Raw genomic sequence first — 27,806 nt, 5'->3', positions numbered from 1 at the left:
TGTCCCGGTTAGAGAGTCTTTCCACCACAGCAGACCTCACTCCTCCCAAAAAGAGGTGGAGAATTGGCTCCCCTGCCTCTGCCTAGAGGAAGCTGGTCTTGACAGGTAGCGTCTCACTCACTGGGGAGACCCTGAGAAAGCAGCCATCAGGTGACTGGTGCATTCCCAGTGAGCCTCCAAATCCCATCCAGTGCAGTCTGTACTGGTTTTGTGACCACCAGGGCCCACTCTCTGTGCCATCCCTGTGCCATCTCCACACATTGCCCAAAGCACCCCTCTGGGCCTCACTGGGCTCTGTGCAAGGCCCCATGGCCTTTCCAGGCAGAGTGGACACTCAGGAATACACACTCAGAGGCCCTCAGACAGGAACGCAGAAAAGGCTGCACTTCATCCTGCTTCTTGAATACAGGGTCACAGACTCTAAGCCATTGGGCAAGGGCTGGTAAGTAAGGCTGCTCACCAGAGAGGCCTGGTATCCACTGCTGGTCCACAGTCAGAGGCCTCTCCAAAAGGCCCCTTCCCTTAGCACATGAATGCCTGAGAAAGGAGTTGCTCCCACGGAGCACAGAGAGCAGGCCCTGGTGGTCCCAAAACCAGTGCAGACTGCACTGGATTGGATTTTGAGGCTGGCAGGTCCAGGAATGCCCACCCCGACCCCTTGTGACACATGGCCCCAAGAGAGACATAGGAGTTGTTTGTGTGTGGGCCCAAAGAGCTCTCTCTCCATGGATGCCCAGTCTGACTTGCTGGCTGCTGGCACAGAGGCAAAGGCAGCTGCATCCCATGGCCAGAGTAGGCGTCGCTTACTTCCAGCTCAGCGACAGGCCTGCCCGAGCTTTTCCATGCCGCTGCGTCCACCCCAGCAGTCTGTCCTGGGTATGCCAGTGGTTTCAGGGGAAAGGCTAATCAGACACTTCCTAATCTTGAAATTTAAAAATCCATTTCTGATTTTCACAGCAACACTATCAGGTTCCTGATTTCCTTAAGAACTGCTCCAGTCTCCCCGTGCTTTCAGTAAGCTGCACAGTGGCAAGGGCTGAGTAGGCTGACATCAGTTACATCAGTTAGAATTTTGCAGCTCAATGTGTATAGCATGTTTAGAGCAAGTTTAGTTCATACATGTTTAACACACACTTCGCAGTTGCTACTCATGTGGCTGTTTATCTCTGATCTGCTGAAATAGGTCCAAAGTAAAAAGGACCAGGCTGCTGGTAAAGTGGCTGGCTGCAGGGCTGGGCCGGAAGCTGGGCAAGCCAGGAGCACCTGAGATAAGGAGACAAGAGGGACAAACAAGGCAAACAGCCCAAAACACAAAGCCCACAATGAAGGGCCTGTCACAGAGCAGGAACCAACCCGAAGAGTGTCCAGAGGCAAGCAGAAGAGGTAACAGAGTACTGGCTGACAGCCCACGACGTACAGCAAATACCGATACAGTACGTGGGAAGAAGGGACACCTCCCCGGAGGACCTTACACAGCTGTCGCTCCTGCGGGGGCAGAGCAGAGCCTTCTACTGAGTATGAAGCCAGTGGCACTAGTTCTAAGGACAGAAAGGGAGATAGCTTGGCCAGGGGAGTGGAAGGGTGTGGCATTGCCAGAGGTGGGTCAGCACCCCAGTGGTGGCCATGTGGTGTAGTGACAGGCTCTGCCCTCAGCCCATCGCTGCCCTCCAAGTGACTCCTGGAGCTGCGGTGCCCCTGTTGGCATCATGCTCCTGGCCAGGAGATGCCAACAGAAGACTCGCCATGCAACTTCCACCTCAAAATGCTGGCAGCAGCCGCTCAGGACAGGGCCAGCACCAGCTGCTCCTCTCTTCCTCACTTGTTTGTCTCTCCAGCAGCTTCAGTTCAGCAATGGCTCCTCCTGCACACACCTGTCTTTCCTGCCTCCTGGGTGCCTCTGTGTCCCTCCTCCCTCTGGCCCATTCCTCCTTGGCCCTATTGTCGGTGCCTCAGCTCTTTCTCTGGCCCGGGAGCCTGGACTCAGCATATACTTGCTTCCTGTCCTTTTTGACTCAAGGACCTAGCCTGCCTCTCTACTCCTGTTTGGTCTGCCTCCTTCCTTCTTCCCGCTGCATGCAGCAGGCAAGACTGTCACTACCTGGACTGCACGTCTGCTGCAGCCTCTGTCCATCTCTTCTTGCATCAGCGACCAGGTTCTTAGTGTCTGTCATTACTGTCACTTCTGATTTATTTCCCACAAGACTGTTTTGTCAAAGTCACCACAGACATACCCACACCAGACCCACGGTCAGTATCCAGTGCTCCCTTGGGTGTCCGGTGGGAAGAACACTGCCTTCAGTAGCCTGGTTCCAGCTCCATTCCCTGAGCTTTGTGACTGTGAGCTATGAGTGACACTGTGCCATTGCTGTCTCCATCCACAGCAGGAGCATCAGAGCCTCCACCAGAGCTGCTGCATGGTGAACTCGGCCAGCTGGGCCAGATGTGACAAGGCCATCCTGGTGCCCACTCCTGTTCCTCCTCCCTCCTGTTAACCAGTGCTGGATCCCATGCTTCCAGGATATGTCTCCAAGGACAAAGTCTGCCCAACTGGACAGCACGATCTACTGACTGAGCAGCCTGTCACTGTGCACCAGAAACTTCAAACCTGTGCATCTTTTGACACAGAAATTATAGTTCTACACGGTTCTAGGAAGACAAAGGAGGGCAGAGAGAGGCACATGCAAGGATACTGTCCTAACCATTCCTGCTGCCATAACAAATACCCAAGACTGGGTGACTTGTATATAGTGTGAGCCTGTTGCTCACAGTTCTGGAGGCTGGAAGTCAGAGCAGAATGTCAGCAGACTGCATCTGGTGAGGCCCCTCACCGCTTCCAAGATGGTGCCTGGAGTGCTGTGTTCTCCAGGGGGCGCTGTCGGGTGAGGTGATCACTGCTTTCCAGATGGCGTCCTCTGCAGGGGAGAACACTCTATGGGAGGTCAAAAAGAGCCACATTTGTCCCATGAGCCCCTTCCTATGGCACTGATCTATACATGAGGGGAGCCTCATGCCCTTACCACCTCCTAAAGGCCCACCTCCAATACTGTCATAGTGGAGTTAGTTTCCAACATATGACCTCTGGATGGAAACCTTAAAGATAATTATTAAAATATTGCTTAATATGCAATTCAGACTACTGGCATATTCAGTCATTGCAGGCTAGTTACATTCTGAGGCATTACAGTGTATAAAATAGAACATGTAAAATCTTATGCACAAAATGTAATACCATGGGGAATTCAATCACTATTATGTAGACCTAAATACATTAAGACAGAGGACTACTGAGTATGTAATGCTCAGCGTGAAAAACAAGACAAATGTGGGCAGTTTGGTCCTGTTCTTATTGAAAAAATTCACTAACCCCACCTGGACAAAAATCTAAAGGGGCAGACTTCCTGACACCACAGATGGATGGTCATTCTGGGAATGACTACCTACGGATGTGTTTTTCTGTAGAGAACGTCCACGATGTGGTCATTCTGATTTCTGTGATGAACCATGGTGCTGATTTGGTGGGTGAGGCCTGCAGGCCACGCCTCCTCTGTGCCTCGGTGGGCACTGGAGAGCCGCGAACACCTCCCTGGTGCTGCCTGCGTCTCCTGCACAGCCCACAGCCCCGCTGGGTACTCCTGCCAAGTGTCTACGCGTGTTTTGATGTCATGTCATCTGGCCTTGTGTAAGATGGGTGAAGGTAGCACGTGGCACCGAGCGGAGTGGCAGGCTGACTTACCTGGAGGCAGAAGTGCACGGTTTGGTGGATGGACCAATGTATGTGTCCCCTTCTCTGGTGCCAAGTGCCTCGCCCTGGGGTCTGGGGTCAGTCCCTGCATCCCTCCTATGCAGATCGAAGCCCACGTCAGTACTGCTCTCAAGGACGCAGCGTACCCATCCCCTCTGGGCTTACGTCTGGGCTTGTGTCTCAGGGCAGATCGCAACGGATCGCAAGTGGCCGGAGATCCAGGCTGTGCTGTTCCAGGCCCTCGTCCTGGTGAAGAATGACCTCCTGATGCAGCTCCCTGAGAACCTGCAAGTGTGTGGCCAGCCAAGCCCAGGACCAGCCCAGGGCCGAGGGCAGGCTCTGCCTGCTGCCCAGGCCGTCCACAGGCAGGCGGACGGTCGGCAGCAGCCATGGCAGCTCGAGCCTGAAGAGCTGCGTCTGGATTAGCGTGGGCCGAGCCCCCTTCCAGGGGCTTAGCTGCTGCAGCCTGTGTCCTGCGGGCACGCTGGCTTGCCCAGCTGCCCTGCTGGGGGAAGGAGCCATTGGAATGACAGCCCACGAGTCCTGGGTGCCCCTCCAAGGCACAAGGGGAGCGGGGCGAAAAGTAGGTCACATGTGCCTGGGCCATGTCACGCGGTCCCCACCCCAGGCCAATGGGATGGGTGGCTTCCTTCAGTGGAGAACAAAACAGCTCTCTGATTTTCTCCTTCAGCGTTTCATCTTCTCTAAACAGGGAGAGTGGCCATCTGTCTGGTACCCACCTCCAACGCGATCCTCCCGACCTCACGGGGCTGCTTTGTTCTGAGGTAAGGGGATTCTGTGGGCCCAGTAAGCGGTCAGCGGAGCAGGACAGGTGGCCAAGGCTGACTGAGAGGACAGCAGACCCGGGCGGTGTGGCAGGGCAAGTAGAGTCCTCATATGTGAGGGTTGTCAGGACCAGCTGCTCGTAGGAACAGCCATGACCGTCCGTGCACAGAGCTCTTCTCGGGTGGAAGGCAGAGACTGGGCTGTATGTGCGAGTGGTCTCAGACGCTTAGAGGACCGTGCTCTGCTCTGCTCTAACGACATGGCTCCTTTTGAACGGTCGACGTTGTTCTAATGCTCTGCATGGGGATGTGAACCCCACCCTGAGCATGCTGGTCTCTCTCAGGAACTGGGGCCCTACACCAGCCATCCAGGGACGTTGCCCTCCGAAGGGAGCGGTGGAGCCGTTTGTTCCTGCGGGCAAATATCAGAAACCCAAATATCAGAATGAGGTTAATGCCCACCGATTTCTAACAAATGGAGGATGGGCAGTTTTGGAGTTCAACATCAATATTGAGAAGTAGCTAGTTCTTTTAGTTCTGGGAGGGTGTCAAATGTGACGTTCTTGCATGATAAAGCTACACAGACTGTATGATAGTTTTTAAATGTTTGTAAAGATAATATGAGTTTTGTAGCTTATAACTAACAAAATATCCTATCTTGCCTGAATGAATCAAGAGCTCCATTAGCTGAGGACCCCTCTGACGAACGGCTTGTTGGTGACGTGCAGGAGGTGGTGTTTGTGGTCTCTGTGTGTGACCATTGGTGCCTCTTGCATACCGACTGAATGCTAGTGTTTACATTCGCTGGGAAAACGTTTCAGAGATAGTTTGCCAGGATCAGAGTCCTAATTAGGGTTTGATCTTAGTCTGTTGTATCAGGGAACAATTTTCTGCCTTTCAGAGATAAAATATTTTAAATTTGTGTTTTAACTTTTTGTATGGTCAGGATGAGAGAAATAAATACCCACACTCTAGGGTATAAGCTGTCCTATGTTTTAGTTGTATAGAACAGCAGCTGTACCCCCCATGGTAACACAAGAAACTTTCCTCTTGGAGCAAGGCCGTGGAAACTTCCTGCAGTTGGTAATACCAGTTCCTGTCAACTGCAGCCTGAGGAAGGATGAGTCCCCAGTTTTGTTCTAAAAGGCTGTTTCCTTAATCAGCTTCCAGTTTTTTGGTTTTTTTTTTTTTTTTTTTTTTTTAACCGAGAATTGAACCCAGGGGCACGTAAGCACTGAGTCACATCCTGAGCCCTATTCTGTATTTTATTAAAGACAGGGTCTCTCTCAGTTGCTTAGGGCTTCGCTAAGTAGCTGAGTCTGGCTTTGAACTCATGATCCTTCTGCCTCAGCCTCCCAAGCTGCTGGAATTACAGGAACACACCACCGCGCCTGGCCAGGTTCTAGTCTTGAGAAAAGAAAATGTTCTGTTTCACTAAAGCAGGACAGAAGAATTCAATGTTTTTCCTGTTGATGGTCTTAAACATTCTTCTGTGCCTGGGGAAAGCCGCACTTTAATGCAGCTTGTAACATCGTCTCCCTCTTCCCGATGTGTGTCCCATTCGGGGGCTTCCTGTGGCTCTTCGTCGTGTCGTGTTGTGGCAGGACAGAGGCGTACTCTTGTGATGACCATGAGTGTCCACGTCAGATCATAAAAGTATTACCTGTCTGCCCTGTTTGCCTTCAGGGGCTGCTGCCTCAGGGGCAGACCTGGCCATCTTTCCTGCCCCTCAGCCTCCAGTGAGAGGGTGACAGCCACAACTGTGCAGAAGCAGTGGGGCACTTTGCGGATTAGAGTGTGCTACACAGACCAAGGGGTGCCCCACCCACCCATCCCCAGGCTTCTCGCCAGTGGCCTCTGTGTCCTCAGGCACCATGGACAGCCTTCCTGTTCACATGGCCCTCGTTGTGCTGGCTTTGACTCATTTGGGAGCTGAAGGGCCGCAGGTGCAGTTGGCCTGACAGTGTCTTGGGTGGGTCCCCTCTGACCCTGCACCCCACACTCCATGCATGGGAGTGTACACTGTCTGGGCTCTGCTGTGTGGGCTAGGAGCCTGGATAAAGCATTCTGCCTGAGAAATATTTGGGGCCAGTAGCCTCCACAGCTGGAGCTTTCTAGCCAGGGGCACTCAGAGAACCAACAGGCCTGGACGCTGGGATTTAGGGCCAGCAGGGCCATCCATGGCAAAACGAATGGGCTTGGCAGCACCCTGTGGGCACTGCAGGCCAGCTGGAAGTGATTGGGTTCCATTCTTTACATCTCCCCTGCACGCTCAGCACACATCTGGCTGTGAGCCCGCCCCCTCCCCTGGGACACTCTGGAGGGGCAGTCACAGCTTCCCTCCTACACACTGACTGGATTCAGAAGCTCTGGGCTGAGCAGGAGTCTGAAGCTGAGCAGGCCTTCCAGGAGGTGCCATGTGCCCTGGGAGTTTGAGAAGCACTGGTACAGCCATGCAGGAGTGAACGCTTAAGTGCAGGTCACATGGGGCTCCTGGTACAACTGGACTGGTGGCTGAAAGGGGAAGTCCTGGGTCAGGAGAGCAGCCTGTACTGTCCAGTGACCACATGTCCAAGGTGATCAGTCCCCTGTGGGGACTCATGGCTGAATCACATGGTTCGTTGCCTGTGGCAGACCTTCCTGTTAGAAAGGAGACAGGCTGCTGCACACGCACTCCACTGAGAGACCCATGGGAGGCCAGGGAGGAGGAACCCAGAGGAAAGTGACCCCTCTTACTGGATTTCAAGGTGAGCAGGAGCCCAAGGCGAGTGCTGGGGGAGGGAGGATGCACCCCACCACACCCTCCAGTCCTGGGACAAGGGCACCCACTGGAGGTGTCCAAGGGTGAACAGGTGTAGTCAGGAGAGAGGAAAGGGCTACAGTGCCCAGGAACCAGGGCCAGATGGTCTCAGGGGAGATGAGGACCTGTCTGGGGTGGGGCCCAGCAGGGGCAGGGCGAGCCCAGGAGAGCCTGGGGCTGTGAGGCCCCGCCCCTGAGGCAGACGCTGCCTTCCTGCCCTTCCTGCAGGCAGACCCACTGAGCTCTCTGAAGGGTTCACACGTTCACGTTGCCTACCTGCACCCTCTTTTCTGCCAGCACCCTCTCCCCAGGTTCAGCAGCCCTTCCCTCCCCTCATATTTGCCTGGCTCGAGCCCTGTGTACGTGCCCCCACACTGAGGTACCTGTGCAGTATGGTCATTGGAAACCGTCAGAAGAGGGCAGGGATGAGGGAGTCAGGGTGGAGGACAGATGGCAGCAGGGGCGGGCGGCTGGGTGTGCTCTTCTTTGATCTTTTGTTGTTGTTGTTGTTTTTTGCTGTTCCGGAGATTGAACCCAGGGCTCCTGCATGCTAGACCAGTACTCTGCCACCAAGCTACATCCCCAGTGCTTGCTTTGCTTTAATCAAACTGGCCTTTTAGTCATTAGGAATGGAAAAACTCGTCAATTAAAAAAACACTGAATTTAAAATTTGACCACACACCAAATACAAATGTATTTGAGATGGGATAATGAGCTAAAGGTACAGAAATCCCATGTCAGTTTTTTTAAAAGCCATCTTTTTCTATCAGGGCATTAGGTCATGCCACTCCAAAAGGCACAAGAGTGCCAGGCCCATTAGTGCAAAAGCAGCAACCAAACAGAAGTAAAAGACGCAGTTCTTAAGAAACAGGGACTCCGAGTGGCCGACAGATGTCTACGGGGCCAGTGGCAGGGGACACCAACTAGGAGCACCATGATGACTCTGAGGAGTGGAGTTTGGGAGTACACAGGCTGCCTATGTGCCCTGCAGACCTGGAGAGCGTGGGCCGTGCAGCTCTGCGCACAATACGCTGGGCCAGGTCTGCCCACATCTGATCTGCAGTTCTCACTGCAGGTCTTCCTCAAGCCTTGTGTGCAGGAAGCCATGTCTAGGGCTGTGAGAGGCAGTGGAGCCCTGCGGTCAGGATGCCTGAGGCTGTCAGGTCTGCCATCCCCCAACCCCACGAGGAGACCAGGATGAGGGCATGGTAATGGTGGGCCCAGCCCTGGCACATGCAGCACCAGGATGCCTCTCAAACATGCTTTTAGTCGAAGAGTGGGTTCAGAGTGCAAGCCCACAAGGGGACGAGGGGACACTGCTGAGCTGAATCTGCTACCTGAGTTGACGGAGCTGCTTCACTCTGGATGTCGTGAATGAGCAGTCACACGCTTGGGGCACAAGACCCTTGGGCTTTACCTTCAGATTGTGCCCTGTGGCCTCCAGATGATGCTGTACTTCAAAGTCAAGTCACAGAGCCAAGCAGGGCCAGGAGGAGGCCCAGCACCTGCTCCAGCGGGCTCGGGTCCCAGGCAGGGCAGTTCTGCTGTCATTCGTGTTGCCTTTCATTTGTTCTTTTTATTGGTCCTAAAATAGGATGCTGCTGCTGTGGCAGTCAAACTTTATAAAACCCCTGGTCTGGGTGACCTAGGAGAGTGAGATGACCAAGACTGATGTGGCTGAGCCCAGGAGTGGTGCCTAGGGGCCACGACAGTGGACGCACACCCAGATCCCTGTGACTCCGAGGCGCCTTGCCGCAGGGCTGGCCTTCCAGCACAGGTGTCCTCATTCCCAGTGCGCAGCCCTCAGTACCAGAAACAGCAGGCAGCAGGGGTGACCCAAGAAGAAGCCAGGACTTGTGCCTTGTCGCACAGCAGAAGAGCCTGCAGGCCTCCTTCTGGTCTGCCCAGGGCATCCTTGCTGGGCAGGGCTCATGTGACCACTTCCTCCCAGCAGAGTCGAGGGGCCACCTTCAGATCTCACACTCCCGATCAGAGGACTTTTTAGTCGACTTTTACCCTTGCAGTATTCAGGAATATGCTCATGAATCTGTGTCTGCATTTTGGCAAGGAGAGATACAGGGTTTGTCTCTCACATACATGTCTGTGGCTTTCCCAAACACATGCATTGCAATAAAAAGCCAAACCCATTAAAATAAATTAAATGAGGCAGGCAGCCGAGAGGTTTACAGGATTAACAGGCCATCAGCGGCTGATGTCCCAGCACCTCCCCGTGATGCGTTGCCCTGGGGATTAAGTCTAATCCCAGTGTCCAGCTGGGAGCAGGATCGGGGGGCAGTCTCCCACCACCTCCAGTCTTCCCTGCTGAGGCTGCCCACCCGGACAGACCACCAGGCCCCTGGGAGAGCACGTGCAAAGGCATACTGCCACCCTGGTCCCCACACCATCACACTGCCTGTGCTCTTCACTGACAGCGTCAACACCTGTGGCCAGGCCTCCAGGACACTTGTGCATCTGTGCACATGTTGAAGGTCCTCGGTGGCAGGAGGCCTGGGGAGACCCCTGGGTGCCCTCCACACCTGTCCCCAGGAGGCCTCCTGCTTGCATCACTGTGACCAGGTCTTCCTGAACCTCTGTGGCCCCATCAACAAGCTCCTCAGTGCTGCTCCCACCCCAACCCAGGTTCTGCAGAGGACGCTTCCTGAGCAGCAGTTCAGGGTCAGCTGTTGGCAGCCTGTCTCAGCTTTCAAACCAATTTCCATAGCTTTTAGTCCAGTTTTCTCTTTAAAAGTTTCTTATCTAAGTTTTCTTGATTCTTTTTTTTTTTTTTTTTTTTTTTTGTCTCAGTTTATTTTTGTTCGGTTATTTTTGGCTGTTTTAAATTTTGTTTGATTTTTAACTACTTAAATCATTTGCTTTCCTTTAATAGCTCTCATTTTTATTTTCTTTAAACACTACTAACATTTATTGTTTTATTTCTATTCTTATTTTTCCTCTTAATTCTTCCTTTCATTTGGGAAGATTTTTAATGGTTTTAGTTGCTTTAGCTTTTATCTTTTTAAAAGATTTTATTGTATTGTGTTGTATATTTAGTACATTGCCATTTGTAGTGTTATAATGAAGTATTACTAGTATTAAGATATTAAGACACTAAAAGAAATGACCTGTTGCTAGAACTGCTGGGATTACAGGTGTGCGCCACTGTGCCTAGCAACAGGTCATTTCAAGAAGCTCGAGAGTTCAAAGCAGTCTCAGCAAACGCCAGGTGATGAGCAACTCAGTGATACCCTGTCTCTAAATAAAATACAAAATAGGGCTGGGGATGTGGCCTATTGGTCCAGTGCCCCTGAGTTCAATCCCTGATACCTGCCCACCCTACCCCATCCCCGCGAAAGAAAAAAGAAAAAAAAGGAATGACCTATCTAATTTTAGCTTATTTTTCTGTTGGATTTGAGCATGAGCTTTGATTCTTCCTGTGCCGATGAATGAATCTTGCATAGCCATTAGTCTGTGGGTCTTCCAGCCCCATGCACACCCTTCCCAGGGAAGCTGGAAGCTGTGTTCCCCTCCCACCTTACTGTGGCCCTTAAGGAGACCCACGTGACCTCAATACTTGCTGTCCACATCACCCGCAGCCCAGCTGGGAGCTGCCATGGCATGAAGACTCTGGCCTGGATGTTGAGGCCCTTCTGAACACAGCAGGGCTGACGTGGCTTGACCAGCCTGCCCTGGCTGCCAGCATGTCTGCACCCTGCTGTCCTCCGCCTGTACCTGTCATGTGACTGTGGGCAAGTCACTTGTTGCCTGTGCCCTTCCTCCCCCTCTGCATGCAGTCGGCAGTCTGTCGGCAGTGTCCTTTGGTCTCCATCCCCACTGTGCTTGTCCTGAAGGCCAAGCTGACCGGGAACCTCTCTAGGACAGAGAAGTCAGCCCTCTTTACAAGCACTACTGGCACCTGAGGCACTTGTCACCCAGGAAAGGGGAGCGTCAGCCTCGTCAGCTCCCAGGAGAGTGACCCTGTAACTGGCCAGACTGGGGAGGCCTGCCAGACTTGCCTGGTCCTTGTGCCTTCTGCATACAGAGCCCTTCCCTGAGAAGACTCCCGCGGTGGGCCTCAGGGCAGGGACCTCTGTGGGTGGTCGCTGAGCAGGACTGCTCTTCCTCAGTCCTTTCTGGCCCTTTTGCGGCACAGTCAGGCACAGGGACTCCCCCCTGAAGGAGTCAGGGTCTCATGCCAGGGCTGACTCCTTCCCGGGGCAGTTTCCAGGGATGGCACTTCCCAGGTCAGGCTTCCTGCTCATCCCAGGAGTCAGCAGAGGAGATGGTGCTCCTGCCCTGTGTTCCTCTGGAGGCTGCTGTTTAAACTTTTCTGTATTCCAGGAAGGACAGTGGCACCTCCTTGCAAAGGGACAGTTCCTGTTGAGATGGGAGGGGCTGCTGCCTTGGAGCAGAGCCCCCAAACCCTGGGACACCACACTGTTAAGTGAGCAAACGTGGGCCGCAGGGTTATGAGAGCGTTCCTTCCTGTCTGACGCGAGACTCCTTGCTCAGGGTGCTTCTGGGCCGTCCCTAGATAGTGACGAGGTCACTCCTCAGGACGCAGGTTCTCTGTCCCAGTGCAGTGTCCATGCAGGCCAGTGTGGACCTGCCCACAGCCGTCTACTTCATAACTGGTTGGGTTTTGCTTCCTTCAGAATCTACTGCTCTGCTGGCTAACCTTGGCCTTCTTTTCTTTTCATGCTAACAGGATATCACCCTCTGTGTGTTTTATCTATAAGACTTCCCCTGGTCTCATGTCCATCCCTTTGTTTTGATAAGAGCAGGAATTTGGAACTCTGTGCCCTACCCCAACCAGCCCCAGGAGAAGTGGTGTCAGCATCACAGGCTTGGAAAGAAGCACACTGGACTGGGCTTTCGTGTTTTGATGGCTGATCTATGCCTGACTCAGGGCATAGATCTATGCGCTTCCTCTGCTCTGATTTGGCTTGATTGCTTCAGTGAGGCTGTGAACGGTATCAGGTGCCTTTCTGGCATTCATGTGGGAGCTGTCGTGCAGAGTGGGCAGCTGGTGCTGCTGCCCTCTTCCCTCTGGGTGGCTGTGGAGCTTCCCCCAGTGCCCTGCAGTTGTCCTCCTCTCAGGACTGTGGTGAGGCGTGTGCCCTGCACACATGACATCACCCTGGTGCTGCTATCACTCATGCCTGTTTGCTTGGTTCCTGCTCTTCTTTAATGCACAGATATGTGAGCAGAATTCCTGATTCTACATTACCCATCCTCCCTGAGTACAAACTCTACCAAGGTCCTGTGTGCTCTTGGTCTTCATGTATATTGCTGATTCTACTTGTTCACATTTGACTTAAGAGTATTAGTTGGAATTTCTAATCAGAACCTGGAATGCTGGGTCTTGGCAATGCTGACGGTCCCCTTCATCATTCCAAATGTCTTTTCTGGGTGAACCAGTTTTCTCTGCTGCTCTCCAGCACTTTCTGCTACATTTTGTTGTGTTGTGTGATGGTGTGTTGTTTCAGCCTTTCTGGTAGGCATGTGGTGGTACCACTGTGATCTCGCTCTGCTTCTGCCTCTTGACTACCCATCTGCCAGGGGATGGGTTCCAGACCCCTCTGGAAACCGCAGTGCATGGATGCTCAAGTCCTTTATGTAACATGGTGTAGTATTTGCACATTACCTGTGCACCTCTTCCGTGTGCTGTAGGTCATCTCCAGGTGACTTATAAACCCTAATTCAATATACATGCTAAGTAGTTAGTACTTGTTGTCTAGGAAAGAATGAGAAGGAAAGAAGCTGGTACATGTTCAGTACAGTGCAGTTATTTTTTTACAAGTTATTTCAGCCCATGGTTGGTTGAATCTGAAACCCATAAATTCCGAGGGGCATCTGCGCTTATTGGCCATAGAGATGGCCCCTTCTGGAGCATGCCTGTTCAAGTTTCATGCCTCTTCTAGAGCAACACAGGAATGCTCCCTGGACAGAAGCCCTCCACAGTCAGATGAGCTGCAGACGTCTCCCACCCTGTGGGCGGTTTGTCTCTTTTAATAGTGTCTGTGGACACAGAAAGTCGCAGCTCTAATGTGGTTCATCATCTCTGTCTTCTTAACAATTAGTGCTTTCTCGTGTGTCAGGAAATCTACCATCTTCCCCGCTGTGTTTATTACATCCTGTGCTGCTTCCAAAGGCTGCATTGTGTGTGACCCCGTTCGGATACATGGCCACACCTGGAATGGATCTGAGGGTAGAATTGAGGATTCAGACTTCCTTGTCCACTCACCCTCCTGGTTAGTTGAGCACTGGCTTCTGGCCAGTGGAACCCCTGAGGGGCCTGCGTGGTCTCACCCACTCGCATGCGGGGTAGTTACTGTAGCTTTACGTGCAGATCAGTAGCAGACTACCCCTCTCACTTTGTTCTTTTCCTAAGGCTATTTTTGGCATGATGAATTTTTCATGTACATTTTAAAATAAGCTTATCTGTGGAATTGGATCTGTAGATCAGTTTGGAAGAAGTGATATCCTAAGTTTCTGAGCATATGCGTCTAGGAACAATATTCGTCTTCTAATTTTCAGGCTTTCTTTAATTGCTTTCAATCGTGTTTTCAGTTTTCTACTGAGAGATTTTACACATCTTGTTAGATTTCTCCCAATCCTGAATTTTTTATGTTCTTGTAAATGGTATCTGTTTAAAATTTTACTTTCTAAGCCTTGCTTTTATGGAAATGTGTAAGACGATCACCCTGTTGAGATTCTCCCTCTTGTCTGTTGTCTGAGGATCATTTTGGATTTGTGAGGCTACCAGGTCCTCTGCATTGTCACTCTCCTTGCTGGCTTCTCACTGTGTCCGCAGTAGGACGAGTGTCCACTACACTCTAGAGAGGCCCTGTGGGGCCCAGAAATTCAGGGAATGCGGACTCCCATTGGAATGTGTGGGTCCCCAAATGAGAGGTTATAGGAAGCCTGCAGGTGCACTTGGGGAGCACTCAGAACACCCCAGGCCATGGTGGGGAGCCCTGCCATCCTAAGACCTTTGTGAGTGAGTTGCCATCTCAGTTCCTTTCCTTCCCCAAGGTGGCCAGTTGGTCTCCTCACTGCAGCATCAGTCCCTAACTAGCTAGCTCAGAGCAGCCAGGGGCCTCTGCTGGAAGTCATGCAGCCCCGGCTCTCCAGGACTCAGGAGGGCTCACATCTGTGTGGGCTGCCCCTCCACACTCCGTGCCCTGGCTCAGGGCCACGTTCTCTGGTCAGCCACACACTCAAGGGGTCCCTTAAGTGGCACCATCACAGTGCTGGTGTCCTGCTGTGAGTGAACCATGGACCAGCAAGCGTGGAGCGCTCCTGTTGCACAGCGCATGGGCGCCATGTTCCTGTCTCTGCTTCTGGGTACTCTGGGCCCAGACCTCCCACTCCTGCACTCCCCGCTCTGGTCTTGACACATCTGCTAGCAGTGGCAAGTCTGGCCTTCCCCATCTAGATGAGGCCAGAGCAATTTGTGTCCTGGATGTTCCCTCAGGACATAGGAAGGGCTAGCTCATCCCAGCCTCTCTTTCTCTCAGGGACCTCGAGTCTTTAGGAAATTGTTCTTTGCTTCTTGGGAGTGGGACTCTGATCTGTCACTTCTGGACTTTGGCCTCCATAGCTCATGTGTTTGAGCAGGTAGGGATGCATTGTTGATCTTCATTTGTGTGCATTGTCAGCTAGTCTGATTTCCTCACCAAACTGGGAGCCATTTCAGATGATTGTCATGCCCATCCAGGCTGCATGTAGTGTCTGAAAAGATGAGTGGGCCACAGTGTCCCACAAACCCTTTGTCATGCGTCAGTGGAAGGCCCTGCTATGGCAGCCTCCCATTGTATCCAGAGGGTCCTGGGAGATGAGACACATTCAGAGAAAGTGCTGTATGTGGGCACAGGGCACAGATGGCAGGCAAGACTCCCACTGCCACAACCTAGTGGGGACACAGCTCTGAGTCAAGGTGGTGTCAGAGCCAGGACTCAGTTCAGCTCTCAGAGAGGTGCTCTGTCCCCACGTAGAAGATGTTATGACTCTCGAAATGGCTCTTTTGAAAATCAGAACGTTTGTATGAGGCACACGCTGATGTGGGTACATGCTGGACCCCTTAGCACTTTTCCCCAAGGCAGGACACAGGACTATCAGTACCAGCAGTGGGGAGCCTGGTGTGTTGCCAGAAAGAGAACAGCTCCGCAGGTTGCAGACCAGGCCCTGTGCATGGCCTCTAGAGCACGAGGTAAGTGGTCAGGTTGCTGGTCCCTGCTCCTGTCACCTTTGGTCTGTCTTGACACTTGAGTGACAAGGGAGCAGGCTGTTTGTAATGCTTGCTGGATTCAGGATTGTGTAAGCCTTGAACGTCTTTCTAATGCTAACTGTGACTGGCAAGAGCACTAAACTGCAGAAATCTCCCCTCCCCTGGATGGCCCCAAGGACACTGTGTGCACTGTGAGTCTCTCGAGGAGAATGCAACTGCTAATCAGCCCTGTCGGTTTCTGCTGCTGTGGCCTCATGCAGCCTGATGCGGGCACTGAGCTGTTAAACACGATAAATCAAGTCTGTACTCACCCCTGCTGCCCCGGTGCCCCTTCTAGACAGCTGAGGCCTGTGGTGCAGCCCTGGATACGGCTCAGCTAATGGGGGCAGGCCAGAGCCGCCGGCCTTGACGGGCACTCACCACACCACATGGACACAGACAGTGCTGCTGGAGGCACTCTGCTCCCCTCAAGAGAGGGTCTTGTGTTGGGGGGACTCGAGGAAGTTGCTGCCCGCTGCACATGCAGCAGGATCGCTTGCTGCTGCGAGATCTGGACCCCATGGACCATTTCTGCTTCAGCACCTGTCGGTTCACCTCCCTCTTCTGTGCTCTCAGGATATGCCCAGCGCAAGACGTTTTTTCAGACGGAGCCACGTGTCTGGTTTCCATTTTTGACCAGCATGGAGTGCAGAGCTTGCCTGTCTGGTGGTCAGGAGCCTAGGCCTGCTGTCCACCAGGTTCAGGCTGTACACTGCTCACAAATAAACAGGGACAGAAGAGCTGACCTGGTGGCAGCTGCTGTCTTACATGGCAGTTCTGTTTATGACAGTGTATGTTTGCTGACGTCTGTTGGTTTGAATCATCTTTTAAAAAGCATTGGCAACTTTTTTTTTTAAATTTCACCGCAGTGGTGCAGGTTATAGGCAGCTTTTACCAATTCAATCAAAATAAGAATTAAATGAGGGTTTAGTTTGGGTCAAAATGGAGGACACGCCACCTTGCCCCTCTGCTGACTGCTCCTGGGCCTTTAGGATGGAGTGTGCAGAGGAGCCGCTGGAGGACTCCTGTCCGTGGCAGCAGACCGACTGAGCAGGAGCCAGAGCTGGGCTGCAAGTCAGAGCCTGGACGTTGGCAGCACAGAAGTGCCCACTGGGTTGGGGCAGTGCTGCATTACTGCCCCAGGAGCCAGAAAGGGAGCCTGTGGAGGCAGAGTGGGGAGGCCCCACTAGTTGGCTTATGTCTCCATTTCTTCCATCCCCACCTCCAAGGATCCAGCCTGGAGACACCTGGTGGGGCACTGAGAGCAGTGGCCACCAGCAGATGTAAGGAGAGGGACCTTCCTCTCTAGCAGAGGGGTGAACTTCCAGGGTAGCCTCTTTGTATCTCTGTCCTCTCACCTCCCAGCCCTGGATGCAGATGCAGTGGCCAGGCAGGTGAGGCCCTGACTTTTGGCTGGAAAGGCAAGACCCAAGGAGACCATGGGAGCCCTGGGGGTACCTTGCAGAGGAGGGCTTGAGGAAGGGACCTCACAACATCCTGTGTGCTCACAGGCATGGCCTCAACCTCTGCATCATGGAACTGACCGTAAACAGCACAGCAAGGCCACTGACATGAGGGCCATGGGGTGATGGCCCCCAAGCCCAGTGGACACTGGCAACACGTGGACAGAGTCGAGGATCACTGCTAAAGCTCTCAGAACCAGAAATTGGAACCACAGCCCACAGGAGGATGTGAGACTGACCACCTGGTACCAGTGCTGGGCAAGGTAAAAATGTCTTCTGCATAAGATTTAAGCAGAGGTTCCAGTCCTGTGGTAATGTTCAGTGTCCAGGGAACAGCCACACTCGATATGAAGAACCAAGAATTCCAACCTTGTGCAAGGGAAGATGGTCAACCGATGTCAGCCCACGATGGCCCCTATGTTGGGGTGACCAGAACTTGAAAGCAGTTTTTGTGACCATGTCCCAGGAAGTAGATCTCCTTTTTGAAATGAATGGAAGATAGGACATCTTAGTAGGAAATACCAGGTGTGAAAAGAATAAACGGAGCTTTTAGAACTGAAAAATTTAACAGCCAAAATAGGGAATGCGTCGTGGGAACTCAGCAACAGAACGGGGCCCAGGCCAGATGGCACAGAGGCCGATGGGCTCTGACCCAAGCTGATGCAGGAAGCGGGAAGACCCAACAGGGCCTCAAAGACCTGGCCTGACCCCAGCACGCCTGGCTGCTGTGCACATGTGGACACTCACCAAGATGGACCACACTCTGCGGAAAAGAAAAAGTAGCCAAATTTAAATAATCGAAATCATGCAAACTGTAGTTTAATTAAACTATAAATCATTAACCAAAGATAATTGGAAATTTTACAAATACTTAAAAATCAAAACACACCTCTATGAATGCTTTGGTCAGAGAGGTATCAAGGAAATCAGAAAATACTTTGGACTAAAGAAAATGAAAAAAATCAAAATTTCATAGGATACAAGTAAGTCAGGGCTCTAGAGAAACTGGCAGCATGCAATGTCACATCAGCTAAGAGGAAAGGTCACAGTCCCTTCCACTGAAAACCTTGAAAGAAAAAATCAGGCAGAAGGAAAGAAATGATAGCAGAGGACCAGAAAAAAGTGAGGCCAGGCAGACCCTTGCCTTTCAGACCCAAGCAGCTCCACAGAGGACAAAGAAGGCAGTCCTGTTTTAAGAACTTGCCGGTCACAGCAGGTCCTGCTGCTGGTTTTGTTTATGGTGTGGGGCTAGGTTCTGTTTTCAAGGTGATTTTTCCTCATCCTTCTTATTGGCCTTAAGGATATGGGTCCTTTCAAGAGTGTGCTTTCTCTGGGTACAGTGGGCTTGTATGCAGGATGAGCCTCAGAGAAGTGTCATTGGGACCGTTCCCCAGATGCCCTGCTGGGATGTCCCTGGACCTCCACTGGAACTGCACTTGGGGCACACATGCCTTCCCCTGCCAGCAGCCATGATGTCTCCCCATGGAGCCCCATGCTGCACTTCTGTGCCTCCTCCATTGTGACCCTCAGGGACTACATGAAGATACAAACAGATGGACTTGGGGGAGTAGAAATACAGTCTGAAGGGACTGGCTCAGGTCCCTCATAGGTACCAGAATCCTCAGTGCTGTGTCCTGATACATTTGCATGTAACTTAAGCACATCTCTAGATTACTGACAGTACCTAATACAGTGTTAATGGTAAGTGAACAGTTGTTAAACCGTATCAGTTAGAGAATAACGGTGAGGAAAGAGTGTGTACCCGATCAGGACAGATCCAGCCACCACAGGCCCAGGCACACAGCACATGAAGAACACGTGAAAAGAACAACACTTAGATGTGTGCTGGAGACCAGGACGGGCAAGAGGGTAGGCCCAGAAGGCATGCTGCTGCTTAGCATGTGGCAAATTCAAGTACTGCTTTTTGGAATGTCTAGAATTTGAGGGGATATTTTCAATCTGCAGTTGGCTGAATCCTCAAGGATGCATGAGTATCAAGTGTGGAGATCACTCACTTCTAATTTTGAACGTTCATGAGGCCACGGAAATTCAGTTGGCCTCAGTACTCATGGTACACTTTTGTCTAATCCTTCAAGGTGCAATGATGCTGTGGGCCAGGAATGGTGCTGGGAAGTGGGGCTCAGCGGTGAGTGCTGTGGTTCAGAGGTGGTGTGTCTTCCAGTGGTCCATGTGCTGGAAGCCTATTTGCAGCGGGCGGTGCTGAGGGGCTCCCTAGAGGTGGGGCCTGGGGCAAGGCAATTAGTTCACAGGGCTCCACCCTTGGAAGGGATTGATGTTGTTCTTCTAAGAATTCTTGCAACAGCAGGTTATGAACTGACGCCATCCGTGCTCTTGGCTCCTTCTGCATCCAGCCAGGGGTAACTGTTTGGAACTCCAGTCACAAAATCGTGATTCAGATAATCCTCTTCATAAAGTGTCAGCTCAGGTATCTTGTTATAGCAACAGAACACAGATAGCAGAGACCACCATGGCCTCTGCCCACATAGTGTCAGGGCACTCAAACTGACCGCAGCAGGGCCAGGTCTGTGGGGGGGACAGGCCAGATGAGATGGGGGCACAGGGATTGGCTTCCTGCAGAAGTCCCTGAGAAATAGGTGGAAGAACTCAGCCTGTTCCTAGAAAGGAGCTGGGGGTGGGGGTGGGGGGACCAGGAGATAGTGGCAAATGAGACCTTGGGGACAGGGCCTCTGCCCTGGATTGAGCTGCACCGCAGTGGGAGGGTACCCAGGGTTCCCGCACAGGGGTGGCACGGTGTGACTTCAGGTGCTGTGAGTTCACGGGACGTCAGGCAGCACGCACCTCTGCCTCACGTTCCAGAGCCAGCATCGCCTGGGCCTTTTGCAGGTGCCTTGTCAAGTTGGGGAAGTGGCCTCTGTCCCTGCTTCTCGTTTTCGAGGGTGCTGAATGTGCTGCATGCTTTCCTGCCTGTGCTGGTGGCCATGTGACTTCCTCGTGGGTCCCTCCATGTGATGATTTGCACTGGTTCTCTTCCAAGGCCTGCATCAGCCCAGTGGTGTGGAGAATGGTCATGTGTCACTCTCTCATGTCACTAAACTCCACTTATTAATGTTCGGTGTACGTGTTTGAAATGATTGAACAGGACTGACTGATGTAACCATCGCCTCTACTTCCCATTTTTTGGTGGTGGAAACACTATCTACACTTAGCGATATTCAAGGATGTGATACATTTGTATGCGCTGTCAGACAGTGCTGTACGGTGGGCCTTCAGCACTTATTCCTTCTGTTCATCTGAAACCTTGTACTCTTTAATCAGCACCTCCAAATTCCCCACGTCCCACCCCTCATCTCACAACCACCCTCCACGCTGCTCCTGTGGGTTCAGCTTTTCCAGATTCCACATGTAAGTGGGTTTGTGCTGTGTGCATCTCTATGTGCCAGGCTTGTTTCACTGAGCACCATGTCCCAGGCTCATTCTGTGGTCCACAGGACAGGCTCTCCTGTCTAAGGCTATTTGATAGTAACTGTTTTAACTACGAGGAGACATCTCATTGTGGTTTTAATTGGCCCCTCCCTGATGATTAGTGTTGTTGAACATTTTTTCCTGCACCCCCCCCGTTGAATATTTGTCTTCTGTTGTGAAATGTCTCAAGTCCTTTGCCCATTTTTGTTCCAATAGAATTACTCATTTTCTTGCTATTGAGTTGTCTGTGTTCCTTGCCTATTTTGGGTATTAGACAATTATCAGAGGTTTGGTTTGCAGATATTTTCTCCCACTCTGCAGATTATCTCTTCATTCTGCTGAATATTTCCTTTGCTGTGCAGATTTTATTTTGATCTCATCACATTTGCCTATTTTTGCTTTTGTTGCTGGGCTTTTGGGGTCATGTCTCAAACAGTTATTGCCCATCCCAGCGTCATGAAGCTTCTCCCCTATATTTTCTTCTTGTATTTACAGTTTCAGGTCTTAAATTTAAGTCCAATCCCATTTTGACATTGTTCTTCGTATCTGGTGTGAGATGAGCCTGCAGTTTTCTTGTCCTGCAGCTGAATGGCTGGTTTCCTAGCCCCTTACTGAAGAGGTGGTGGTGCCCCGTAGTGTGTTCTTGGTTGGCACAATAAGCTTCTCATAGGCGGCCTAGGAGTGCCGTGTTTTTAGTCCACTTTGTTTTCAGTGAGACCATTTGTACTGGAAGTAGCTACTGAGATGTGAAGGCTTATGCCTACCAATTCATTTTTGTTGATTTCTCTGTTGTTTTTTTGTTCCTTTGGTTTTAGGTTTTTCCTCTGCCTTCCTGTGGGCCACTCAGTGTCTTTTTGATGCATTTGATAGTGTTGTCAGGTGTGCCCAGTGGTCTTTTGGGTCCATGCGTTCATGTGTGTGCGTGTTCTAATGTGGCTCCAGTGCCTCTGGGTCTGTCTGTACCCTGCCACCTGTAGGACTTACCAGGTAGACCGCTGTTGGTATTGTACCAGTTTGTGGGAAGAATCGGAACCTTACCCCTTTAAAATTCTTCGCCCTGCCCTGTTCACAGTTGTCTCAGGTGTTTCCTAAGCAGACTGTTCAGCTCAGACAGTAGAGTAGTTTCTGCTCCAGCCGCTGACCATCGTTTCAAGACTCAGCAGGAAAGTGGAGGCCTTTTGCACTTACCTTTTTTTGCCGACTGTGTTCTTTTTCTTCCTCTCTGCGTTGCACCTCCCTCCACCAGCAGTGCTCCCAGGGGCGTCCTGCCCTTCATCCTAGAGTGCCCTTCTCTCCTGGATATGCAGGGTAGCACCTGAGAGTTTCTGGGGGCGCTCCCTGCCCCTGTGGCTACTGGAAAGGGGTCTCTGCCTTCTGTTGTCCCACTTGCTGCTGCCAAGTCTGTCTTGTCTTTGGTTTTTAGACATTTAACCATGACTTGAGTTTGTGTGGATTTCTTTGGGTTTTTCCTATTCAGGGTTTGCTCAGCTTCTTAAATATAGTCTCCTCTTTTCTCTGGCCTTTATGTTTCTTGGTGGCACTGTCACCATGCTTGCTGTCACCTCTCTCCTTGTTAGTGGCTGTCCCCACAGAAGGGCCAGGGCTGTCTCCAGCCAGTGTGGTGCTTCAGGACTGTTGTGTGTACTGACAGGGCAGTTCCTGGGCCCAGGAGAGGTAAGGGTCCCGGGACTGGGCTGTAGAAGGAAGGGCTTCCAGCTTCTGCAGTCAGCAGGTGAGGTGCAGAGGCCCCATGTGCAGGTCTCTGGGGAGAAGGCTGGAAGGATGAGGGAGGCCCTCACCCTCAGGCTCTGTGGCCTGAGTCAGGGATGTGGACGTGGCTTGACCCTGAAAGAACGGGCAGCCAGGGGTCAGTGTGTCTGTCAGAGGCACTGGGAGTTGCCGAAGAAGGTGGGGATGGTGACAGGGACCGTTGTGGGGCCTGAGCAGCTGTGGGCAGTGCTGAAACAGATGGGTGGGTGGACAGCCTGGAAAGGCCAGAAGGCTTCCGGAGTTCTGTGCCTTCACATATCAAGTGCCTGTTGGAAGTCCATGCAGCTGGCCCAGGTGTGTGCCAGGCTGAGATACATCTGAAGGCAGTATCTGGACACAGGCTGGCATTTATGCTGAGTGTGGGCAGGAGGACTACAGGAGACCCAGATTATGCTGGGTCCTCCTCTACCTCCTGTTAAGTGAATTAAAAACATATTCAATCCAGGAATGGTGGCACATGCCTGTAATCCCAGCGGCCCAGGAGGCTGAAGCAGGAGGATCACCAAGTGCAAAGCTAGCCTCAGCATTTTACCAAGATCCTCAGCAACTTAGTGAGACCATGTCTCAAAATAAAAAATAAATAAAAAGGGCTGGGGAATGTGGATCAGTGGTTAAGCACCCCTGAGTTGAATCCCCAATATCCACACCCCACCAAAGAAACACATTCAATCCCAGGCACTGAAAAGAACAGAAGGAGAGGCCTCTAGAAGGCCTGCAGGGGAGGGAGTCCCAAGAGGGAGCTGCCTGTCCGTTGAGGTTCCAGGAGACCAAGCAGAGCAGTGGACCCTTGCTTCATACCGAGTTCCTTTTGGAATCACTTTGGCCTTTTTTCCCTGGTAGCCCACAAAGCTCTGGGTGTATGGCTCAGTGTGGGCTGCGGGGAGCAAGGCCTGGGACACCCTCGGGTCACATGAATGAACAGATCCAGCTGCAGATGGGCCAGGGCTTGTTCACCCCATGCCTGCAGAGAGGTCTGTGGCTCCCCGAGCTGCAGTAGGAGCAAGGGTGTTCCTCAGGACCAAGTCCTGAGTCCCAGGCAGCCTCCCCTCTGCACAGGAAAGCTCCTCATTCCCATGGTGCACAGAGCCTCTGTGCTGGCTCCCTCCTGCCCACGGATGAGGAAAGGCGCTGGCCTGTGTGACAGATCCCTGCTGACAGCCTGGAGCCGGAAGCACCCAGGGCAGGCGCTGACCCACTTTCTCCTCCCTGGGCTGGAAACATTTATGTAACAGACGCCGCAGGGCCCTGCTGTCCCTGTGGTGGAAGGGGATGCCTTTAATTAAAGAGGAAGTACAAAGCCCCGGACTGGCCACAGCACGATGTATTCTTTGGTCCTGAAGAATCGGCCTCAGCAGGAACGCAGATCTGAGAGACGGGGTTTGCCAGGCTTGACTGGGGGTCTCTGGACACTCGTGGTTATGTGTTTGAGCAAGATGCGCCTCTCTTTATGTAGAGAGCAGCAAGCGACCCCGAGGACAGCAAGGACAGAGAGCACTGACGTGGAAGGATCATTCAGTGCTGTCTAGGTGTCGCTGGCCTCCGCTTTTTGCAGACCTCCCTCACGCACCCCACACGGGATGGATGAGCTGTGTCTGCACTTTGTTTTTATGTTTTCCTTCTGGTGTATTTTTTAGCAGAAATATTTTTCACCCCAACTCGTAGCCCCCAGTCTCTGCTGTGTGTGCTCATCTCTCAGTTCAGCAGCTCCGTCATGGGCTTCTTGGGGTCTTGCCCCTGGAGGATCTGCTTAGGCCATCATTTCTGTGGGGCGATGCTTTCCTCTGGTGAAGGTCTGGGTGTGCCGCTGTGTGTGAGGCACCCTCAGCATGGCGCTTGGCTGATCCCAGGGAACCACAGCCTCACCCTTCGCCTTCCAGCCACTACCCTCTTCTCTGTGCACACCTGGGCGGATGGGCAGGGAGCCTGGAGGCCCGTCACCTCTGCCCATGGTACCCTAAATGCCCCATTCTAGGCCCCATGGGGCCTGGCCCAGAGCCCCCAGCACTGCGCACACCCACAAACCAGAAGTCCCTGCATCTAATAAGCTACTCTTTGCTGTCAGCACCTGTCACTGCTGCCACCTGCCTGACTATCCTCCAGGTCCTGTGGAAGCCACACATACCCACGTCCCGTTTTCTCTCCCCTTGGTGACCCCTACAGCCCCACAGCCCCACACTGTGCCCCATGCCACGTTCATGCACCTCAAGCTGCTGGAGGATGTGTGGTGCCCTTGCAGAGGGCTCCCCCGTCCTGCCCTGCCTCAGGGTTCCCTCAGCCCCGGTCAGAGTCCGGGGCCCCTGAGCTGCCTCCACCCCACCCCCACATCTGGCAGTTCCAGAACATCTCCTGCACATGGGCATCTCTTGCCCTCTAGCTTCTAGAATCCTTGCAGGACCCCACTCCCTCCTCCTCGCTGCTCCCCCAAGCTCTTGCTTCTTCAATCCTCTCTGGGGCGTGACTGGGTAGTGCTGTCCTTGTGCTGGGTGCCCCCTAGAAGGGGATGGCACGATGGCCTATGAGGACCAGTGCTGGCTGCTCTGGAATTGCCAGCAGTCAGTGGAAAGGCCGGGACACAAGTCACCCATAGCAGCACAAAATCATCATGTCACTTTCCCATGAGCACTTCCACCTTGCCACCAGTAATCCATCTTTGTCCGTAAATAGTAAACCAAAGCCTTAATCTAGCCTGGTGGGCTAATCATGAATGATTGCCCACAGAAAACATGTGATAAATGCAGACCTGCTCACAGGGAGAGCACCTGCTGATGGCTTTGGTCAGGAGACGCCAGTGGTTTGGCAGGTTAGTGGCAAGAGTCTGGGTTCACATTTGAGAATGAGTGTCAAGGACTGTGCACCTGAGACACATGCCTTCCTGGCTGCTTGAGGTGATGCAGGCGGCCATCCGGGAGCTGCTCCCTGATATGATGGGAAAGCGGGCAGAGAGCCGAGCTGGCCGAGCTGAGTGTACCGGGCAGGCTCTCCCAGGACATTCCTGGCTGGCCTCTGCACTCTCTGCCTTCTGACCCTCTTCATAGAGACTTCAGTGACCTGCCCAGGTAATGTGGTTAGTCAGGGGGCCAGAACTAGCCCCAGTGGGCTTTCCCAGAGGCCCATGCCCAAACTGCCAGGCACCCTAGGCCCCCCAGGTGAACCTGGTCAGCCAGTGGAGGTGAGAACAGTATGTTCACTCCCACTCCGGAGACTGGAGCCCCAGCAGGCCAGGAGATCCGCCCAGTGGTCAGCATCTTGCCTTCTCTTTCCAGGTGACGCCATCTGGGCCCCATCCATCCTTCCTCACAGCACCCTCAGCACCTTAAGCCATCACCCCCAGCCACATTTTGGGAGAAAGATGGAGTCCAAGGTCTCTGAAGGTGGCCTGAATGTGACCTTAACAATCCGCCTGCTGATGCATGGAAAGGTACAGAGACACAAGGCACTGCCCTTTGTTGCATCAGAGAAAGGGGGCACACCACTGCTGGGGTCTTTGCCTTGTATGATTTATTATTTTTTTTATTCTAAGTGATCTCAGACTTACAAAGCCGTCACAAATACAGTACATTACACTTTTCCTGGAACCAGTCTAGACTACCTGGCAGTCTAATGCCCTGTCACAGAGTACCCTGGGGCAGGTTTCTTCTGAACAGCCCTCAGAGCCAGGGCATCCACACAGATGTGCCCCGCCTAGACCCTGTAGGCCAGGCAGCCTGTGTGGCACAGCCTTTGATGGCAAGGGGCACAGGCAGCATGGAAGCACAGCCTATTGCTCTCTCCAGTCCCCTTCCACCTTGACTTTGCTGGTGCAAGTCTCTGTCTGGCATTTTCGTGAAGTGGCCCTCACTCTGGCTTCATTGGATGCTTCCTTGCCATTGGCAGGAGTTCACAGTGACCTTCTGGTCGGTGGCCCAGACGTCACCACACCCCATTCCCTGTGATGCTTCCATTGGCCCCTGGGTGGGAAGCAGCTGCCCCGCTCCCATGTCTGGAGCAGCCCCTCCTCCATGATTAGAAGTCACTGCTGGGAAGGCCTCTGCAGCTGCCTGGACTCTTCGTTTGTCACCAGACCTTCCACACGCTCATTCAGCCCTGGCCCACGTGGGCTCAGGCTCTCTGCCCTATCCAGTGTGTGACTTCTCCCCATGACCATCACACTCACTATGAGGTGGTAGGGATCCTGACGGGCAGACTCCTGAGGCCTCTGTGGAGTCCCTGCAATTTCTGCAGCACTGTCTCTGTTCCTGGCTCATCTTCTCCTTTCCTGGCCCCCGTCCTCAAATCAGCCCTGTCTCCAGAAAACAGACTCCTCTGGTGTACAAGAGTGTCTTGGAGGCTGGGATTGGATGCTAGGAGTGCTCTTTGCTCCTGGCCACTGGGGGTCCTTCACAGAGCCAGCAAACAGACAGTTCCAAGCTCCTGGCTCTGTGTTCTCTCTCCACACTGTCCCACACCTCCAATTCCAGCCCAGCAGCACAGGCTCATGTGGTGCCTGTTCCCCCTGGTCTGTACCCAAGAAAGCCCGCTCCCCTTGTCTGTACAGGCTTCCCAGGAAGGCAGGTGGCACAGGACTGGGCTCCGGAATTGGCAGGGCTGGCACAGCCCACTTTCTAGAAGGCACATCCCTCTAGGCAGGCACGGGCACACTGAGACCTCTGTTTCTGTGGTGGAGAGTGACCTGCCTGGCCTCCCCCTGCTGCGACTGTCTGCACATCACTTCCTCAGTCCCCTTCGGCCACCGCAGCTGCCACCACGCCCTCTTGTGGGAGGTGAAGTGGGCTGTGACAGACAGGAGGGTATGCCAGTGTCCCTGGTCCCACTCCTTCCGCCCTTGCTTACACACCCTGCCTGTGACTCAGGAGCACTGTGTGGATTGCTAAGGACTTGACTCCGGTGAAGAAAGTGGGTCAGAGTGTGAAAGAAGTCATTCTCCATGGCTAGAAGCCAGGCTGGCCCTGTCTCAAGTGACATGCAACAGGGACATCTCTCTGGGGCTGTCCTGCTTGCAGAGAGATACTGGCACCGCCCTAGCCACAGCGTGTGCCCGACAACCAATTGCTGCAGTGCATGCCAGTGCTTCGCTCAGTATTACACCTTTTAATGCAGCGGTGTGGCATTCTCCTCAAGTCACAAGTCTGGGGCGTTTGATTGTCCATCTCGTCCTCACAGGATTTCCTTGAGGCTTTGAGTGGAGGCGTGGCCTCCTGAAACACTGATCAAGAGCAGCTGGCTGTGTCCTCCTTCTGGACACTCAGTCAAGTTTAGGGCAGCTCCTGCCTCAGTCAGGTGGACCCCCTTGTGGGTTGGGAGTGTGGCTCAGTGGTAAAGGCTTGCCTGGTTCCATCCCCCAGCACCACAAAAATAAACAAACAAACCAACACATACATAAATCTCTTGTCAGGAGGGCAGATGGATTCTGCAGCATCTGCCCCAGCATTGTCCTCTTCTGCTCTATGACATAATCTTTCTGTGATTTTCTTTTCCTACAGGAAGTTGGAAGCATCATTGGGAAGGTAATTGGTGAATGAACTCTGCGTCTCTC

At 52.8% G+C, this 27,806-nt stretch overlaps 1 protein-coding gene across 16 annotated transcripts in view; it reads left to right on the top strand.

Moving 5' to 3' along the window:
* PCBP3 (poly(rC) binding protein 3) overlaps nucleotides 1-27,806 on the top strand; it is a 235,080-nt gene that overhangs the window by 168,662 nt on the left and 38,612 nt on the right. For 14 of the 16 annotated variants that reach the window (XM_079100763.1, XM_079100777.1, XM_079100771.1 and 11 more), the window contains 2 exons: nucleotides 25,537-25,691; nucleotides 27,754-27,777. In XM_079100763.1, coding sequence (XP_078956889.1) covers nucleotides 25,537-25,691; nucleotides 27,754-27,777 — 179 coding nt within the window. Of the gene's footprint in view, nucleotides 1-2,381; nucleotides 4,528-25,536; nucleotides 25,692-27,753; nucleotides 27,778-27,806 lie in introns of all 16 variants that reach the window. The other 2 variants (XM_079100767.1, XM_079100766.1) reach the window with 2 other exon arrangements.

The sequence above is a fragment of the Sciurus vulgaris genome (assembly GCF_902686455.1).
Source record: "Sciurus vulgaris genome assembly, chromosome: 10".
Classification (NCBI taxonomy): domain Eukaryota; kingdom Metazoa; phylum Chordata; class Mammalia; order Rodentia; family Sciuridae; genus Sciurus; species Sciurus vulgaris.
Note: the sequence above shows the minus strand (reverse complement) of the source record. Positions and strands in the feature narration are given on the sequence as shown.